The following is a 20,385-nucleotide window of genomic DNA, read 5'->3' on the forward strand; positions in this document are numbered from 1 at the left end:
GAACTTCCAAGCATGGCCTAACAAATTGTAACTGCTTTATACTACCAGAAATTGAAAAAAATAATAAATGGCACAGAAATAATAAGACATTAAATGAAATTATACCAAAATGAAAGCACTTCTCTATAGCACTTCAGCATGAAGCATCCAGAGGACAAAGTCATTTTAATCATGTTTTATACTGCAGTGTCAAAGTTATTACCTTATAACCTTGTATATGCATATTATAAAAATCATCCATTTATGTTACAGTGAATTACTTTGGGTTAACACTCAGAATTCAGTACCTGAAACAAATCTCAAGTGACAAGACCCTCATTAATCATAATTTTCAGATATTAAAGCCTTAACACAAAGCCTTCTTCTTCACAGTATGAAACTTCAGGTGATCAAATATTATTCAACACCATCTGCACAAAATTGCATACCCCTACTCTCAATTCCAAGCAGAATTTACAGGCAAAAGCTACAATGATAGATGATGTTTACAGATCTAAATTGGGGAGTGGGGGGTGAGTGCAAATCCTTGACAAAAAGCATGAAAGTATTGTTCCAGAAGGAAAAATATTAAGCATTTCCTCTTCTAAGCTCCAACACCAAGACTCAGAAACTGTTTTGTCTGGTTTTATTGCAATCACACAGAATGTATGCATTTCTTAATTGCCATTTATCTTCCCCATTCCTCTCTGATATCACCATAAAAATATCAACTCCTCCAGGTTGTGTCCGAAAACACCTTTGTGGCTCTCGGCACAAGAAGCATTTCATAGATAAGAAATAATAGGCAAACACAAATGGCTAACCTATTGTGAGATACTAGAATTTTGTCAAGGGGAATACAAAATAAAATCAAGAGAAGAATTGGTGGCAGAGGGATATAATTGCCAGTGGTTTTCTTATTTACATTTATCAAAAAAGATTTAAAGTAGACAAGAGTTTATGGTATTGAACACTGTAAAGCTGATTTTGAAATAGAATTGTGTACAAATGATGAACATGTGATTGCTAAAATGTATGTACCTTTATATGTATAATGTATAAATGTATATGTATAATATAATGTATAATGTATAATATAATATAATATAATATAATATAATATAATATAATATAATATAATATAATATATAAATGTGTTTGTGTGTGTGTGTATGTATATAATATAATATAATATAATATAATATAATATAATATAATATAATATAATATAATATAAAATATATTAATGTATAATGTATAAATGTATAAACCTCTATTGAAATTTGAAACAGAAGAACAAATGAAAGAATGTATGATAAAGTAGGGTAAAATTTTTGGTTATAATATACAGATTGAACAATGGGAAAGTATGTGGTTGAAAGGACTGAAATTTATGTTATAATCTTAAAGAGAACTTTTATAAAATGATGTACCATTGGTGTATGTCACCAGAGAAATTGTCTAGAACATATAAAGGCACTTCAAATTTATGTTGGAAATGTGAACAACAAGAAGGGTCATTTATCATGCTTGGTGGATGTGAAAAAAAGTTAGAAAATTTTGGATTCAAATACATACACTGATTCAGACGATTTTAAAGATTAATATACAATTGAAACTAGAATTCTTCCTCTTCGGACTGATGAACAATCAGCTGGAAAAAAAGTCATGGAACTTTGTTTTTGTATACGATAACCACAGCAAGATTATTGTATGCACAAAGATGGAAAGATTTTGCAATACCAGAGATGGAAAGATTTGACACTACCCACTATGGAGGAATGTTGGTGAAATTGACAGATCTTGCTGAGATGGACAAATTAACTTCTTTGATTAGAGAAAAGACACTATCTACATTTATTGGTGACTGAAACCTCTTATGGACTTTTTGTGTAAAAATGAACTTGTTATTTATGGCTTTGATTAGACAGGATAGATTATAGAAAGAAGAGTATTATGATGTACCCTTAGAGAGATAGATTAAAATGTAATTGTATTTATAACTGCCGTGAAGAATATCAGAAGCCACTTCTTGTATCTTTTTTCTTTCTTTTTTATTTTTCAACATTTTTTCTTTTCTTGCACTTTTTGCTTTCTCTTTGCTTTCTTCCCTTTTCTTTTTTCTTCCTTACTTTATATTAGTTTGTATTAGTTTTTATCTTCTTTTTTTAAAGTTTCAATAAAAATTGTATTAACAATGAAAGATTTGGCAATGCCTACAACAGAGGAATGGTTGGTGAAGATGACAGAACTTGTTGAGATGGCCAAATTGACTTGTTTGATTAGAGAAAAGACTCTATTTTCAGTTGACATAACTACATTACCTCCAGATTTTCAAATGGAATGCATAGAGTTGCAATCAGACATTCAACTCAAAGAAAAATTTGATCATGTCTCTCTACTGGACTTTTATAAGACCTATCTTCCCAGAGAAAAATATCCCTCGCTTCACAATCACACCTTATTCATGACATCACTTTTTGGCAGCATGTACATTTGTGAGCAGCTATTTCAAGGATGAAGCAGACAAAGAGTAAAACTAGAATTAAAATTTCTGATGAGCGCCTTGAGAACTCACTGAGAATTGCAACCACTTTTATCGAACCAGACATTGATGTATTAGTTTCACAAAAACAAGGTCAAATATCCTACTAGTTTTATGTTGCCCTCTTTTAAAAAAAAATTATAATAAAAATATTAAAAAATAAATGAAGTTTTATTACTTATATACATTAACTATATTATATATTTTATGTGGGGCCCAAGACAATTCCTCTTCAGTCAATGTGGCCCAGGGAAGCCAAAAGGTTGGACATCCGTGTTTTATAATATTTGTTTTCCCTATTTTCTTTTTCCAAAAATAATGTTCTCTGACCTGTGCAAGATCTGCTCTTTCTTGGGTCTGCCCTGGCTTTTGTGAGGGGAGTAACAGCATACAGGTAGTCCTCAACTTACGATGATTCATTCAGTGACTGTTTGAAGTTACAACGGTGCTGAAAAAAATGCATTTACAACTGGTCCCCAAAGTTACAGCTGTTGCAGTGTCCCCACGGTCACGTGATCAAAATTTGGGCACTTGGCAGCCAGCCCACACTTATGACCACAGGGGCGTTTCAATTCCCCCCACCTATCTCCCTTTCTCTGCCTTCTCTGCCCTTTTGGCCACCCTGCACCCTACCTTGCAGGGTGGCAAGCAGCCCCAGAACCACATGACTCTGGGGCTGCTTGCCACACTGAGGCTCAGGGGCTTTTTGGTGCACCACGGCTCTGGGCTACAAGAAGCCCATGAGCTGCAGTATGACACAAAGCCGCCCCCCGAAGCCTCAGCCACCCCAGCCCAGTCTCAGCTGCAGTCACCCTTACCACCCTGCACTCCAGGCCCCTGCCACCCTGTGCTCCGCTGCCCCAGCTGCCCTATGCTGTCTTCTTGCTCCTGCTGCTGACGAGGCATGCCCAGCCTGGCCCTTCACACCAAGAAGCCCCCTTGTGCTGCGCTGCTGGGCTGGGCCAGAGCTGGGCTTTGCGCTGTGGCTCTGGGGCTTTCCAGGAAGAAGGCTTTGCAGGAAGGAGAAAGCCTCAAAAACAGCCTGCAGCTTCCAATGTGAGCTACAGAGCACAAGCCAGAAGCACCCCTGGAGAGTCTGCGGGCCCTTCTAGTGCATGCTCTGCAGCTCACATTGGAAGCTTTGCAAATCTCTGCAGGCTCTGCAAGGAGGAAGACTTTGCAAGAGGAAGGAGAAAGCCTCATGAATGACCAGTAGCTTCCAATGTGCAGATTATTCCATTCCAAGCACAAAACAAAGCACCTTGTTTTGGTTTGTGCACATTCCTAATAAATACCTTAGCAGAACAACCCCAAACAAAATGTTTTGTTGAGACATTTTGAGTGGTCTGAGTTCTGTTGGAATGAAACCTGGAACAGCTTGAATGCAGCATCTGCTCTGTATTCCACAGAAACAAAATTAAACTGTTTCAAGTGTAGTCATGAATGTACTTAAGTTTAGAATTGGGTTTGGAAGTCTAACTGAATACAGTAGTGCTATATTTTGTCTTATGTTGAAATAATTTGGTGTTTATGAGCACGTAGTACAACACTGAAGAAAAGCAGTTTATGCGTTCATTCACAAATAACCTAGAGGTATGAGCCAAAATCTTCAGCAAAGGATCGTTACCTTGTCGTGGTGCTGGAGCTTGAGCACCTCAATGATGCCATGAGCTAAACCGTGAAGGGCCACCCAAGACGGGAAGGTCATGACAGAGAGGTCAGACTAAATGCGATCCCTGGGGAAGGTAATGGCAACCCACCTCAGTATTCTTGCCGTGAAAACTAAATGGATCAGTACAACCAGAGATATGTCGGTATACCATTGGAAGATGACACCCCCAGGTCGGAAGATGGTCAAAATGCTACTGGGGAGGAACAGAGGATGAGCTCAACTAGCCCCAGACGTGATGACGCAGCTAGCTCAAAGCCGAAAGGACGGCTAGCGGCCGACGGTGCTGGTGGTAAACGGCGAATCCGATGTTCTAAGGATCAACACACCATTGGAACCTGGAATGTAAGATCTATGAGCCAGGGCAAATTGGATGTGGTTATTGGTGAGATGTCAAGATTAAAGATAGACATTCTGGGCGTCAGTGAACTGAAATGGACTGGAATGGGCCACTTCACATCAAATGACCACCAGATCTACTACTGTGGACAAGAGGACCACAGAAGAAATGGAGTAGCCTTCATAATTAATAGTAAAGTGGCGAAAGCAGTGCTTGGATACAACCCAAAAAATGACAGAATGATCTCAATTCGAATTCAGGGCAAGCCATCTAACATCACAGTGATCCAAATATACGCCCCAACCACAAATGCTGAAGAAGCTGAAGTAGAGCAGTTCTATGAGGATCTGCAGCACCTACTGGACAACACGCCTAAAAGAGATGTTATTTTCATCACAGGAGACTGGAATGCTAAGGTGGGCAGTCAAATGACACCTGGAATTACAGGTAAGTATGGCCTGGGAGAACAAAACGAAGCAGGACACAGGCTGATAGAATTTTGCCAAGACAATTCACTCTGCATAACAAACACTCTCTTCCAACAACCTAAGAGACGGCTTTATACATGGACTTCACCAGATGGACAACACCGAAATCAGATTGAAAAACAAGGCCTGGAGCTGACTGTAGTTCAGATCACGAACTTCTTCTTGCACAATTTAGGATCAGACTAAAGAGATTAGGGAAGACCCACAGATCAGCTAGATATGAGCTCACTAATATTCCTAAGGAATATGCAGTGGAGGTGAAGAATAGATTTAAGGGACTGGACTTAATAGATAGGGTCCCGGAAGAACTCTGGACAGAAGTTGGCAGCATTGTTCAAGAGGCGGCAACAAAATACATCCCAAAGAAAGAGAAAGCCAAGAAGGCAAAATGGCTGTCTGCTGAGACACTAGAAGTAGCCCAAGAAAGAAGGAAAGCAAAAGGCAACAGCGATAGGGGGAGATATGCCCAATTAAATGCAAAATTCCAGAGGTTAGCCAGAAGAGATAAGGAATTATTTTTAAACAAGCAATGCGCGGAAGTGGAAGAAGACAATAGAATAGGAAGGACAAGAGACCTCTTCCAGAAAATTAGAAACATCGGAGGTAAATTCCAGGCAAAAATGGGTATGATCAAAAACAAAGATGGCAAGGACCTAACAGAAGAAGAAGAGATCAAGAAAAGGTGGCAAGAATATACAGAAGACCTGTATAGGAAGGATAACAATATCGGGGATAGCTTTGACAGTGTGGTCGGTGAGCTAGAGCCAGACATCCTGAAGAGTGAGGTTGAGTGGGCCTTAAGAAGCATTGCTAATAACAAGGCAACAGGAGACGACGGCATCCCAGCTGAACTGTTCAAAATCTTGCAAGATGATGCTGTCAAGGTAATGCATGCTATATGCCAGCAAATTTGGAAAACACAAGAATGGCCATCAGACTGGAAAAAATCAACTTATATCCCCATACCAAAAAAGGGAAACACTAAAGAATGTTCAAACTATCGAACAGTGGCACTCATTTCACATGCCAGTAAGGTAATGCTCAAGATCCTGCAAGGTAGACTTCAGCAGTTCATGGAGCGAGAATTGCCAGATGTACAAGCTGGGTTTAGAAAAGGCAGAGGAACTAGAGACCAAATTGCCAATATCCGCTGGATAATGGAAAAAGCCAGGGAGTTTCAGAAAAACATCTATTTCTGTTTTATTGACTATTCTAAAGCCTTTGACTGTGTGGACCATAACAAATTGTGGCAAGTTCTTAGTGGTATGGGGATACCAAGTCATCTTGTATGCCTCCTGAAGAATCTGTATAACGACCAAGTAGCAACAGTAAGAACAGACCACGGAACAACAGACTGGTTTAAGATTGGGAAAGGAGTACGGCAGGGCTGTATACTCTCACCCTACCTTTTCAACTTGTATGCAGAACAAATCATGCGACAAGCTGGCCTTGAGGAATCCAAGGCTGGAGTTAAAATCTCTGGAAGAAACATTAACAATCTCAGATATGCAGATGATACCACTTTGATGGCTGAAAGTGAAGAGGAACTGAGGAGCCTTATGATGAAGGTGAAAGAAGAAAGTGCAAAAGCTGGTTTGCAGCTAAACCTCAAAAAAACCAAGATTATGGCAACCAGCTTGATTGATAACTGGCAAATAGAGGGAGAAAATGTAGAAGCAGTGAAAGACTTTGTATTCCTAGGTGCGAAGATTACTGCAGATGCTGACTGCAGTCAGGAAATCAGAAGACGCTTAATCCTTGGAAGAAGAGCAATGACAAATCTCGATAAAATAGTTAAGAGCAGAGACATCACACTGACAACAAAGGCCCGCATAGTTAAAGCAATGGTGTTCCCTGTAGTAACATATGGCTGCGAGAGCTGGACCATAAGGAAGGCTGAGCGAAGGAAGATCGATGCTTTTGAACTGTGGTGTTGGAGGAAAATTCTGAGAGTGCCTTGGACTGCAAGAAGATCCAACCAGTCCATCCTCCAGGAAATAAAGCCAGACTGCTCACTTGAGGGAATGATATTAAAGGCAAAACTGAAATACTTTGGCCACATAATGAGAAGACAGGACACCCTGGAGAAGATGCTGATGCTAGGGAGAGTGGAAGGCAAAAGGAAGAGGGGCCGACCAAGGGCAAGATGGATGGATGATATTCTAGAGGTGACGGACCCGTCCCTGGGGGAGCTGGGGGTGCTGACGACCGACAGGAAGCTCTGGCGTGGGCTGGTCCATGAAGTCACGAAGAGTCGGAAGCGACTAAACGAATAAACAACAACATGAGCCAAAATGTAAAACTGCAAGTTTATCATTAAATCAGGGGTAGGAAGGATTGACATCTACTCCACATGATATAACAAGCAATTACTGTACAGTCAAATTGCTGACATTCTAAACTCCATTTGCATAGCAGTTGAACATGTCTTTAAAATGTCTTGGATCCAACAATGTGTAAACATTACTCCTCTGCCGTAATAGATTACTCACCCCTTTTCCCCACTGTAATAATACATTCTTAAGTTTTCCCTAAGAGTAAGGGGACTCTATAGAACAATATGTGATACAGCATATAGGGAAACTGCTGTGGAAAGGCAGAATCAGAAGAAATTGAAGTAGGCCATGTGGTATAGTACCAATAATTTTCTTTCTTGTAAATCCATCTCTATTATAGAGATAAATCTGAAAAGGTGGCTCCATAAAAAGAGTACAAAATTCTCAGTAGAGATTAGATTTGGACTTCAGTCACTCTCCTACATTAGCTATCTAACAGACCAAGCCTTGTCTGAACTAATGAGTTAACAATGGAGTATAAAGAAACCTTGACCATAAGCAGCTGAAGTTAAAATGAAATACTTTTCAAAACCATTTCCATTAATGCAGACACAACAGAACTGTTATATTGATTTGAACTTTTCATTACTGCCCCTTATGTTTCAGAAACTATCTCACCTATTTCTCAGACTTCAGTGGATGTTTCAAAACTCGTTAATGCATAATGAAGTGTAGCAGAGCAACCTATCTATACAAACTACCACTTAAATATTCAGTACCAGCAACCATAATGCATATTTGTTGGAAAAACCAAAGTGAAATAGATGTTAATTCACCAATGATAGAAAGCTGGGAAAGGTAGGTTTCAAAATCCAGCTGTTGCTGAAATAAAACGAAGAGTGTCTAAAACAAAGTATTGCATAAGCTGTCACTATGCACTTCACTAAGAGAATAGTAACACTTCTCAGAGTAACAAACACAGTAGAAGCATCACTGATGCTGTAACGTAAGCTTGTTGTAAATTTTGCATTCAAGTCAACAGGTACTCAAACCATCATACAGTTGCTGCACTGATCACAGACTGCCTATGCCTCTGATACTGAAATCTGCTGCTGTGGGGTGCCCTGCTCCTCCAAAGGCAAATCACCATGTGAGAAGATACCGGCTCATCCTCTTAAAAATGTGTTACCTCTAAGAAACCCTTTTCCTTTTTATTACAACTCCTTCCTATCTCAAATATTTTATGACAAAATAAGTGTAGTCAGTGTGCTGATGCACTTAGACAAAACTCAGTATTTTCCCAAGAGAACCTGAATAAAAACACAGAAACCAATGGAAGTTAACAGAGCTACCAAAACATACATCTTTGCTAGCTGCCAGTGGACAGATACTGTAACGTACTATCGCTATCTCTGTAAGTGATATTTACAGATTAAAATTAGTGTTTCTTATGCTGCTCTGTATCTCAGCAACAGTGCATATCAAGATAAAGGAATGGATGATATAAATGGTTTAACACTGAAGGATTGTCTTCATAAATCCTTTGGTCTACTGTTCCCAAGAAAATTGAGACAGCTACGTATTATAGGCAAAGCAAGTTCCAGCGGTTTAATCATTCACATAACTTTGCATCTCCTGAACAATGCAAGGAAAGTGACACTGTTAGCCTTTTTTCCCCAATTGTTTTGCTTATGCCTTTTCACACAAAATCTTGTATAAAACATATTTTGCCTAGATTCATCTTAAAATTCAGTTAGGTTTCTTATGTTAAAGTGAGAAGAAGCTATTTATTAGCAGAGTAGAGAGACAGAAAACTAAACACTGAGCAGGATTAAGACAATAATGTGTTACCCCCTTGATTATTTTATCTGTTTATGGATAAATATAAGAGGAATCCTTAAGGAAGAAGTGCACTGACTTGCAGATAGGAGTGTACATGTTCTTTTGCATGCAGACAATGCTGCGCTGTCAGCTGAGAATCCAAATCATTTGCCGCAAATGATAGCTAGACTGTATGATGTATTAAGGAATACGGACCATAGTTATATACTGTAAGGAACATGAACAATTGCAAACTGTAAATGGTGAAAAATTAGCACAAGTAAATGGATGTGTGTACCTTGGTAGAACGTTTACTAAATATGGGGAAATGAATGGAGAGGTTTCAGTAAGTGGTATCCTTCTGTACCGGCTTTGGGGGTTTGGAGTGGGGGGCACTGTGTTGTCCTGGTTTACTTCCTCCGAGGCCATTTCCAGTTGGTGTTGACTGGGGGCGAGAGGTCCAGCCCTCCGTCTCTGCTTTGCAGAGTTCCACAGGGGTCGGTGCTTTCTCCATTCCTGTTTAACATCTACATGAAGCCGCTGGGTGAGATCACTGTCACCATGGGGTGACATGTGCAGTATGCTGATGATACTCAGTTGTACATCTCTGCTCATGGTGCTTTAAGCAATGCTGTGACTGCCCTTTCTTACTGCCTGTAGGTTGTAGAGGTCTAGATGGGGAACAACAGGTTGAACCCTGAACCCTGGCAAGGAGTGGCTTTAGGTTCAGGGCCCCTCAGTTTCTAGAGAATGACCATCTTTGGTCTTGGGTAGAGTTGCACAGTCCCAAACGGGACTCGGTGAGTAATCTGGGGGTTCTCCTGGACTAGCGACTCCTGCTCAAGGAGCAGGTGGCAGTCGTTGCCAGGAGGGCCTTTGCACAACTGCAAGTTGTGCACCAGTTATGCCCTTTCCTGGACCAACATGCCCCTCTCTCAGTCACCCACGTCTTAGTCACCTCCCATATGGACTACTGTAACACGCTCTACATGGGGCTGCGCTTGAAGAGTATCTGGAAACTTCAGTTGGTTCAAAATGCAGCAGCCTGCAGTTTTGCACAAGCCTAAATCTGTGCATGTGACACCTCTTTTGCAGGAGTTGAATTGGTTGCTGATCTGCCTCTGGGTCCAATTCAAGGTGCTGGTTAGTTGGTTAGTTAGTTAGCTAGTTAGTTAGTTAGTTAGTTGATTTCTATAGCCTTCTATTACCTTAAAAGCCCCACATGGCTTGGGGCCAGGCTATTTGAAGGACTGCCTCACCCCTTACATATATCTGGCCCACCAGAGCAGGGAGGCAGGGTATGTTGCGCGTCCCATCAATGAAGGAGGTATACCTGGTGGGACCAAGAAAAAGGGCCTTCTTCATGGTGGCTCCCTTGGTATGGAACACCATTCCCACAGAGATAAGACCGGCTCCCACCTTCATACTTTTCCAGAAGGCCCTGAAGAGACGTGGTTTTGTTGGCAGGCCTGGGGACCCCAGGCCAATATGGAGCCCATTAGTTATTTAGAGTGTGTCTGTTGCTACCGAGTGAGGTGGGGAGGTTTATTGGCTTTTTCTTGTTTTACTGGTTTTAATTCTATAAGCCACCCAGAGTCACTGTGTGTGAGTTGGGCAGCCATATAAATTTGTTAAATAAATAAATAAAGTGTAAAGGCTACTAGAAAGATGGTAGCTAATACTGTATACTATCTGTTGCAACAAATTAATGTTTGTTTAAAGAGGCAAAAATGGCTTTGTATCACAGTGTACTTCTACCTATTCTGCTACATGAAAGTGAGAGTTGGGTATGTCAGGAGAAACATAATACAGGTAGTCCTCAAGTTACGACAGCAATTGGGACCAGAATTCCCATCGCTAAGCAATGCAGTCGTAAAGCTCAATGTCGCATGATCGCATCACTTAGTTATGGCAATCCTGGCACTCCCCATTGCCATCATTAACCAAATTTCACCTTTGGGCCAAGAAGCTCCTGAGCCGCCACACTGCAGCTACAGCCACCCCAGCCCAGCAGCATGGCGCAGCATGAAGCTGCAGCTGCCCCAGGAAGCCCCAACCCAGCCCTAGCTACACCACCCTCACCACCCTGCACACCAAGGCCCCTGCTGTCCTGGGCTATGCTGCCCCAGCTGACCGCCTCTTCTTGCTCCCGCCTGGCCCTTTTCAAGGCAGCTGCTGGCCACATGAGGCCTTCTTCCCACTGTAACTTTGAACAGTCGCTAAATGAACGGTCATAACTCAAGAACCACCTGTAATAAGTTGAATGCAGTGGGAATGGGGTTCTTAAGCAGTATGTGTATTAAAAGAAGAGGGAATAGAGTCAGGAAGTAATAGGTGCTAAATAAATATGGATTAAATACAAAAGTAAGTGGCCAATATGAAAGGATTACATTGAGGTGGTTTGCTCATATAGCAAGGAATGAGGATCAAATCATAAATAAATACATGAATTTAGAATAAAATACAAATAATAACAATAATTAATGAATTTTGAGTCCCATGCATAATTCCACTTGTTTCCTGAATAAAGGGCACAATATTAAATTGTTTAATTTATTTAAGTTTGGAAGCCAATATCTTACTTGATTTCCTTCCCTTTTCCCAGTATCACTTTGTTGAGGAAGTATACAGCTTGTCAAATTCATACCTAGTAGGTACCAAAGATCTGTATCAGTCAGGAGATAGATGGGATGTATAAAGTCTCTCTAAAATTTTAACTTTAACTAATAGTTATTTCTGTTTATATGTATGTGATAATTTGGCATTATTAGAGATGGTATAACTGAATGTCTGCTTTGTGGGGAAAAAAACCCTCTGCCATTTCCAGTTCCATCTGTTTAATAAAATTCTTATCACTTAGCAAACATACAGTCTTTAAGTGGTCCTTGACTGTATTCACATTAGAATCACATAAAGCTATAAGTTTCACAGAAGCATGAATTGTATTAGCATCCATATCACATACTTTAATTTTAGAATATCAAATGGCATCAGGAAATAATCTAGCCAAAAAGAATTCCTATGTGCAAAGAAAAAGAAAGTATATTCCAACTGGGGTAGATTAATAGAACACTAAATAGTAGTAAATTAAATTGAGACATGTAACGTAATATGCTTAATATACTGGTGTTGGGGGAAAATTATGTACTTGTTCTCAGGAATATGAGATGAATTCAGGAATGTTACCTACTCTGACAGCAAGACTTAAAATGCAGCCTTTTCTATGTTCTTCAACAATCATCTTAGAAACTCTACTAATTAAAATCATAACACCTCTTGATACAGAGCCAGTTTGGTGTAGTGGTGAAGGTGCTGGACTAGAAATCAGAACACCATGAGTTCTAGTCCTCCCTTAGGCATGGAAGCTGGCTGGGAGTCTTTGGGCCATTTACTCTCTCACTGCCCAACCCACTTCCCAGGGGCTGTTGTTGTGGGGGAAAATAGGGAGCATTAAGTATGCTCCCTTGAGTTTTACAACAACTACTACTACCAATAATAATAATAATAACAACAACAACAACAACAACTGTAAGACAAATACTGTAAGAATTTTTAGCACAGATATAACAATGGAATCTGGCACAGAGAAATGTGCTATAGGAGCAATAAATCGGGGTAAAATCACAAACAGTAATAAAATTGAAATGCTGAATGGCCAAACCATTAGGAGTCATCAGGATGAAGCCTGTAAATATCTGGGCATTTTACAGTTAAATAACATTAAGCACCAACAAGTTAAAAATGTGATCAGTGAAGAATACATCCATAGAGTGAGAAAATTGTTAAAGACAAAATTGAATGGTGGAAACACCATCAAAGCCTTAACTGTTATAAGATACACTGCTGGAATTATTAACTGATACAAGCTGAACTGGACAATTTGAACTGAAAAACAAGAAAACACATGACTATTCACTATGCATTACACCCCTGTAGTGATATTGATAGATTATACCTGCCCTGCAGAAATGGAGGCAGAGGTTTACTTCAAGTCAAACAAACTGTCGAAGAAGAAAAGCATGCATTGGCTGATTATGTAAAAGACAGCCAAGAACAAGCACTGATGCAAGTTAAAAATTGGAACTTACTGAATGTACACGAAACCAACGTGAATATTAAAATAATGCAATAAAAACACGAACAGAATGCTGGCAAGGAAAAGGATTACATGGTCAATTTCTACAAAAGATCAAGGGTTAAGCAGATGAAGATAAAACCTGGCAATGGCTCATAAGTGGAACATTAAAAAAAGAAACTGAAGGCTTGGTTTTGGCTGCTCAAGAGCAAGATGCAGTCAAGGCCAGAATTGAAAAATCATCAAATGATTCGAAGTGCAGATTGTGCAAAGAAGCAGAAGAAAGAGTAGATCATATACTCAGCTTGTGCAAGAAGACTGCAGAAACTGACTATAGACAACCTAACACAGTTGCCAAAATGATTCACTGGAGGGGAATATAACAACATCTGTAAAATTATCATGTGCCAGAAATGAAAAATTGGTGGGAACATACAGTTGAAAAAGTAGTTGAAAATGAGCAGGTTAAAATACTGTCAGATTTCCGAATACAAACTGATAAAGTTCTGGAGCATAGCACACCAGATTTAACTGTGGTTGAAAAGAAGAATGTGTGGGTAATTGATGTGGCAGTACCAGGGAATAGTAGAATAGAAGACAAAGAATTGGAGAAAGGTCATAAAGTATCAAGATCTGAAAACCAAAGTTGAAAGATTACAGCATAAACTGGCTATGGTGGTCCCAGTAGTTATCAGCACACTGGGTGCCATACCCAAAAAATCTTGGATGACACTTAGACAATCTGCGCATTGATAAAATTTCCATCTGTCAATTACAAAAGGCCACGCTGCTTGGATCCACACATATACTCTCCAATACATTACAACATCCTAGGTACTTGGGAAGAACTCAGTTGAATGAAGGTCAACAGCTAAAGAACTGGCAGCTGTGATTTCATGTTGCTGTGCAGCTAATAATAATAATAATACTATACCTTGAAAGCCTAGGGTAAAAGGCTAAAGGTCTCAACCTTCTCTCCCAGAAGCCCTCTAGATCTACACATCCTGGATCTACCTCCTGTCTAGCATAGCATCTTGGTAGTTCTCTGTGTTACTACCTATCTTCTAGTAGGCAACTCATCTGGTATCCTCCTGCTAACTCCAATGTGGGAGAGAAATAAGGGTCCCACAACCTGTACTGCCCCTCTGGTGAATAAAAGGTTAAAAAAAGCTGTGGGGGAGGAAATAATATCTATAATGTAATCTCCTGGATTTGTAGCATAAAGGTGTGTGACTAGTGGTTTAAGGACTTCCTCCCCCAGTGGGGAGACAAATCAGTCTGGCAAGAGATAGAAATCAAAGTTCATTTCTTAAAAAAGTAACTGAAGAGATATGATATATGAAGCCCAGTTTACAAAAATCCATACAATGTTCTCAGTAGACCACAAGACAGTGCTGCTCCACTATAATTAGTGACCATGGAAGAACGATGGCTTTCATCTTAAATATCAGCTCCCAAGAAATTAAAAAGCAAAAAAATCTTGAACTCAATCTAAAATTACACAGAATGCCCTACTTTTACAGGTAAGAGAGAATAAGGCTTCTAACAAATACAGACAAAAAAAATTAAAACAACATGGCCATCTGTTCCTTAGAAGTAACTTTAATCCTATAGCAAAGTTCTCTGCTTTTTTGTCCTTGGACCTTCCCTGGCTTCTTAGTATAATTCCAGCCATTTATCAGAGCTGTTGGGCTAAAGATACTTGTCATGTTCACCATTTCAACATTCTGTTAACATCGTAACGTTTCACATGTCACACCTCTGATCTGTGTATTGCAGGCTGACAGGCTTGCTGGTACTTTTCCGTTTCTCTTTGTTTCTTATCTTGCTGCTTAGGAATGTATGTTTGGGTTTGTAACTCTGTTCAAGGTTACTTTCTCAGGCCGATGTGGGTAACGGTCGCCAGCACCTGGGAGGGGGTGGTTGCTAAGAGGGGGTAAGGGCGGGGCTGGTTTTGAAGCAAGGGTTTTTAGTTTGTATTTGGCGCGCTTTTGCTCATTCTCAGCTTTCTCTGTATTTGCATACTATTCTTTTAATAAATCAGTTATCTTTAAGCTCTGGCTTGTGAGACTGAGTATTTTGGAGTAGGCAACCACTACAGATACTCTCCACATGTTTTCCTAACTCAGGCACAGAAACCTATTGCTGCATACCTCCTTCTGCCTCTGGTTTTAAAAGAACAAAGCTTTCTCCCATCCAGAAAATGAAGTGGCGGGGGAATCTCCTGAGTGTATGTTATAGAGCTCAGGCCTCAGAGAAGACGTGTACCAAACTCTGATACTGTCTGGCATTTACACTGACAGGGCAGTTGTAGCATAGTGAATTATGACTGGCTATTCACATCAGTCTTCATCTCATTAATATTAAAAATTTAATGAACTTACTCCCACATTTCAAAATTCTGGCCATCCAAAGCTTATTACAGTATAAAGATGTTAATTAGAGTTTATCAGGGATAGATCATTCCCCAATGGCAAAGATTTATTCCATCAGCTAGAATAATAGGGTGCTTAGTAACAATACTTCAGGTTCAAGATACCACCACTGTTTCTAACAGTTTTATACCTTCATTTCAATTTTTTACAAAGCTGACTGGAACAAAAGTGAACTGGTTGGCATTAGAAGTTATCATAAAAAATGACTGTGAATATTAATGCTACCACTAACAGAAGGGCTCTAATTATATATTGTACAGTAAAAATGGAAGTGGTATGTATTAAGAATAAAGAGTTTATTAGAAGTGTACACAAAACAGGAAAAAAAATTCTCTTGAATCTGGAACAAACCATTGCATTCCAGAAGTTCTTCTAAACTGCATGCTGGCTGGGGAATTCTGGGAGTTGAAGTCCACACTTCTTAAAGTTGCCAAGTTTGAAAAACACTATTTCTAAACCCTTTCAAATCTTCCATGGTTTGGCAGAACTGAAACCTGGAATGCTTTGAATGTTCCAGGATTAGAAGAAATAAAATCTGAGGAGTGAGCAGAGCAAAACCGGTGTTGTTGGTCCTCCCTCCCCTCAGCATCTCCCAGGCCAGTCTATCCCATCAACCCATCCACCCCCATCTTCCCAGCACCTTCCTTTCCCATCCTCTTCTCCACTACCAATGCCCATGGCTGTTCTCCTGCTCTCCCTCTTCCCCATCCCGTCACTCCTACCCAGATTGAAACAACACCATTTTGTTCTGTACATGGACCAAATGCTAAAAATATGAATTGGGCACGGATCATCCTAAACCAGCTGTTCTGTATACAGAATGGTTCATAGGTACAGTACTGTAGAACATTTTGCACATGACTGCTATTATTTCTAAGCTTAAAATACTTCAACGCTGCAAGCTAAATCTGCATCCTTCTGAAATCAGTCTTTTCCTGACTGGATACAAGGCTGCCGCTCATGAACAGAAAACAAACAAGAGACCATGGAGAACAGAGCAAATTGGAAAGAAAGAAATACGTACCGCCAGAGCTTTTGATAGTTTGGTTCTGTGGTTGTTCAGGACAATGCTAACAAAATCCTGCTGAGGTACACAGGCATACCCACCAAGCAAGTAAACTTTTCGTACACGAACTAAATCCACAGCATCACAGAAAGGGACCTGTATAAAAAAGCAAGTATGATCTATAAAGGAATAGACCACAATTATATTTTTGGTCTATAATTATATAATTAATTATACAAAACACTATTTAAAACTCCAATAAATCACCCTTACCCAAGCTAGAGTTGGGTAATCACCTATCACCACCCAGCCAATATGTCATTTGGCTTGGTAGGGTAGGAGTGATGGGGCTTATAGTCCAAAACATCTGGAGGATTAAAATGAACCAAGTACCACCATTTAAAAACCCAATAAAGAACATTTTCATTTCAGGGCATGTGAAACCACCGTCTAGTTTTCATTGGGTATGTTGGGACTGTAACACTATTAGCAATGCTGGCTGGAAATCCTGGGCCGTGCAGTCCTGATACACCCTGGGTTAGGGAAGACTGAGTTATGAATATCTAGACATCACAAAGTAAATATTTTACAACTACATGAATTTCTACACAAGTTGACATGACTGCAGATTGCTGTTTCCTGATCAGATGTTCTCTTTTCATTGCACAAAAGATACACCTTTAAAAGTAAATATGCAGATTAACATGCTAATGCATCCCAATGTATTAAATGGACCACATTCTTTTAGTAGCACATCATTTCTGACAGAGACTGTCCAGAGACAAAGAGAGACCAATGGATTTGGCTACATGAATATGGTTGGGATATTACACACAATCTCTAGGAGGATAGAATTGTATCACAGGAAAGCACACTATCAGTATACGTATATATAGGAGCCAAAGTACAACTGAAGAAGCGTTTCTGTTATTTTCAGATCTGAAAATAAAGTCTAAATTATTTCTAGAACTCAAAGCAATCAAGCCCACTTCCTGAAGTAGGATACATGACCTTGTTGAATAATTAGCTCTGTGAAGCAGATGTGAACTAGTACTTGTAAGTTCAAGTTTCAGAAAATGCTGCTTCAGACCAAGAACAACTCTTTTATAGACATAAGATACATTTCAATAGCCTGATACTGCACTTTCACTCTGGGAAAGTATTCATCCACTTATTTGCACAGATATTGACAGTTTACTATATTAGTATATAGATTGGTAGGTAGTCCTCGAGTTATGACAATTTGTTAAGTGACCATTCAAAGTTACGGGGCACTATACCCGGTCCCCAAAGTTACGGCTGCTGTAGCGCCCCCACAGTCACATAATCAAAATTTGGGCGCTTGGCAGTCCGCCTGCACTTATGACTGTAGGGGTGCTTCAACTCCCCCCACCCACCTATCTCCCCCCATCTGTGCCCTTTTGGTCCCCTGCACTCCGCTGCTCCTGCTGCCCTGTGTTCCCCTGCCCCAGCTGACCATTGCCATCTTCTTGCTCCTGAGGCTGGGCTGGGCCAGGCTGGGGCTGCTGTGGCTTCCCAGGGCAGCTGTGGCTTCGCACCATGCCGCACCACACTTCTGGTTTGGGCTGGGGCGGCTGCAGCTTCATGCTGCACTGCTGGGACAGGCTAGGGTGGCTATGGCTTCCCAGGGCAGCTGCAGCTTCCCAGGGCAGCTGCAGCTTCATGCTGTGCAGCAGCTCAGGGGCTTCTTGCAGCCCCAGCCATGGCATGCCAAAAAGCCCCTGAGCTGCAGCGTGGCAAGCAGCCCCAGATCCACACGGTTCTGGGGCTGCTTGCTGCCTCACAAGGCAAGATGCAGGGAGGCCAAAAGGTCAGAGAGGGGGGGAGAATAGGCAGTTGGGGGGAAGCTGAAGGGGAGGCACTTGGAAGAACTGAGGCCCAGGAATGGCTTGGGGTGGGTCCTTGGCTAACGACTGGTGGAATTTGTTTAACAGTGGCAACGTGGAGTGCCAGGATTGCCATTGCTAAGAGATGCGGTCACATGACACTGAGCTTTATGACTGCATCGCTTAGTGATGGAAATTCCAGTCCCAATTGCTGTCATAACTCAAGGACTACCTGTAAATCAATCATCCATATCCTTTGAGTCAAATATTTTAGACAAAAAGAAAGAACTGGAATATGAAATTTAAAAAAACACTTGTTTGCACAGAAAAAGAGTAAAACTAAGAGGAGAATGATAGAGAATTGCAACTTATTCTAAATATCATCACAGTTGCCATTTGCTTGCTTACCTTATAGAAGACATTATTTTTTAGTTCATTGGTATTAAATCCAGGAGTTGCATTTATTAGCTTGTCTGCAATGTTCAGCTTTTCAGTTTCTGGAAGCTAAAACAATTGTCATATTTTTAATACCCACTGAAAATGTTTTAAGTGGAAGTTCTTTTAAGGCAACTATGCATAAATAAATAAATCTAGATTACAGAGGTGTGAAAATTATATGATTAAAAAAAGATATTAAGGGTTAAAAAGGAAGACATGCATAAAAATGATAAAAAGTAGCACAGAGTTTAATGTAATTGAGCAGCAGCAAGCTTCAAGTACACATACTTTCACTTTGCTCCCATTGCTGGGAAGACTTCAGAGGCTTTTACTTAGTTTTACTTAGCACAGTATCATCTTGTATTATCCTGAACAATGAATGGTAGTAGGCTAAATACATGTATTTAGACCAGACAAACTAACCAAATCCTATTTTATGAAACAGGATCATTTCAACATACCATCTATTTTATACCTAAAATCTGCTAACTCAAAGAATGTGTAAAAAATCTGGGACCCATTACTCCTGTGGAATTGAAATGTCCATGATGTTCAGACCAGTTTTTTTCCCAAAGTTGTGGCCGTTGCAGCGTCCCCGCAGTCACGTAATCATGATCTCTGATGCTCCCTGCCAGCTCCCCACAAGCAGAGTCAGTGGGGAAGCTGGCAGGAAGTCGGAAGTTGCTCCCATCCCCACTGCTTTTTTGCCTGCTCGTGGTCATTCTGTTTATCGGTTTAGGTAAGTAAATATTGACTTATTAATGGTGTTCGTATGCCACTACGATTATTTTTCTCTTTATGATATATACTCTTCTTAGATGATCACGGGACCGTCCAGCATTGCAATGGGCAAGAAAAATATGGTCAGCCTAAAATGTAATGTTCATTCTGGTCACATCAGACCGCACTACCTTTCTCCCAAAGGATGACCCAATGGGTTCACAGGGTTAATGTTAACTACAACTCCAAGGCTCACTGCAGCTCAGACTTGTCATGCTGAAACTATGATTTACCACTTTATTATTTTTATGCAATTATGGATGTTCATGAAATGGGAAATATGTTTTGTTTCAAAATAAAAAAAACGATCATGTCCTAGCAATTCTGCTGAATTTTCATTATGACAATTTGGCTGAAACAAAATCTGAGGGGATCCCAGAACGATTATCTGGGCAAGCAGAGCAAGGCTGAAATGTGTCATTCCCTTTCTCGCTTCCAGCTCCCCATGACCTGGGTGTCACCCCATCTTCACAGCATTTTCTCTTCCTCCCTCCCTCCCATCAACCACTGCTGCCACTGGCCTGTGCAGCCATTTCTTCTTGCAATGGTCTCAATAGAACAGGCTCCCAACATGGCATTTCCCACCAGCCCTTCTGCTCAAAACAATGTATTTTGGTCATATCCAGAACTAAATAACCCAATTTCATCCTGTCCTTGGACTAAAACATCTAAAATATCATATCTCA

The 20,385-nt window shown here is 40.3% G+C and overlaps 1 protein-coding gene across 1 annotated transcript in view; it reads right to left on the reverse strand.

Annotated features, from left to right (window-relative positions):
* Positions 1–20,385, reverse strand: part of PRIM2 (DNA primase subunit 2) — a 138,090-nt gene that overhangs the window by 95,450 nt on the left and 22,255 nt on the right. Inside the window, exons 5-6 of the mRNA XM_063291132.1 lie at positions 18,890–18,985; positions 16,653–16,790 (exon numbers count right to left, since the gene is read on the reverse strand). Of these exons, the coding sequence (XP_063147202.1) occupies positions 16,653–16,790; positions 18,890–18,985 (234 nt within the window). The remainder of the gene's footprint in view (positions 1–16,652; positions 16,791–18,889; positions 18,986–20,385) is intronic.

Source organism: Candoia aspera, chromosome 1, assembly GCF_035149785.1.
Source record: "Candoia aspera isolate rCanAsp1 chromosome 1, rCanAsp1.hap2, whole genome shotgun sequence".
Taxonomy (NCBI): Eukaryota; Metazoa; Chordata; class Lepidosauria; order Squamata; family Boidae; genus Candoia; species Candoia aspera.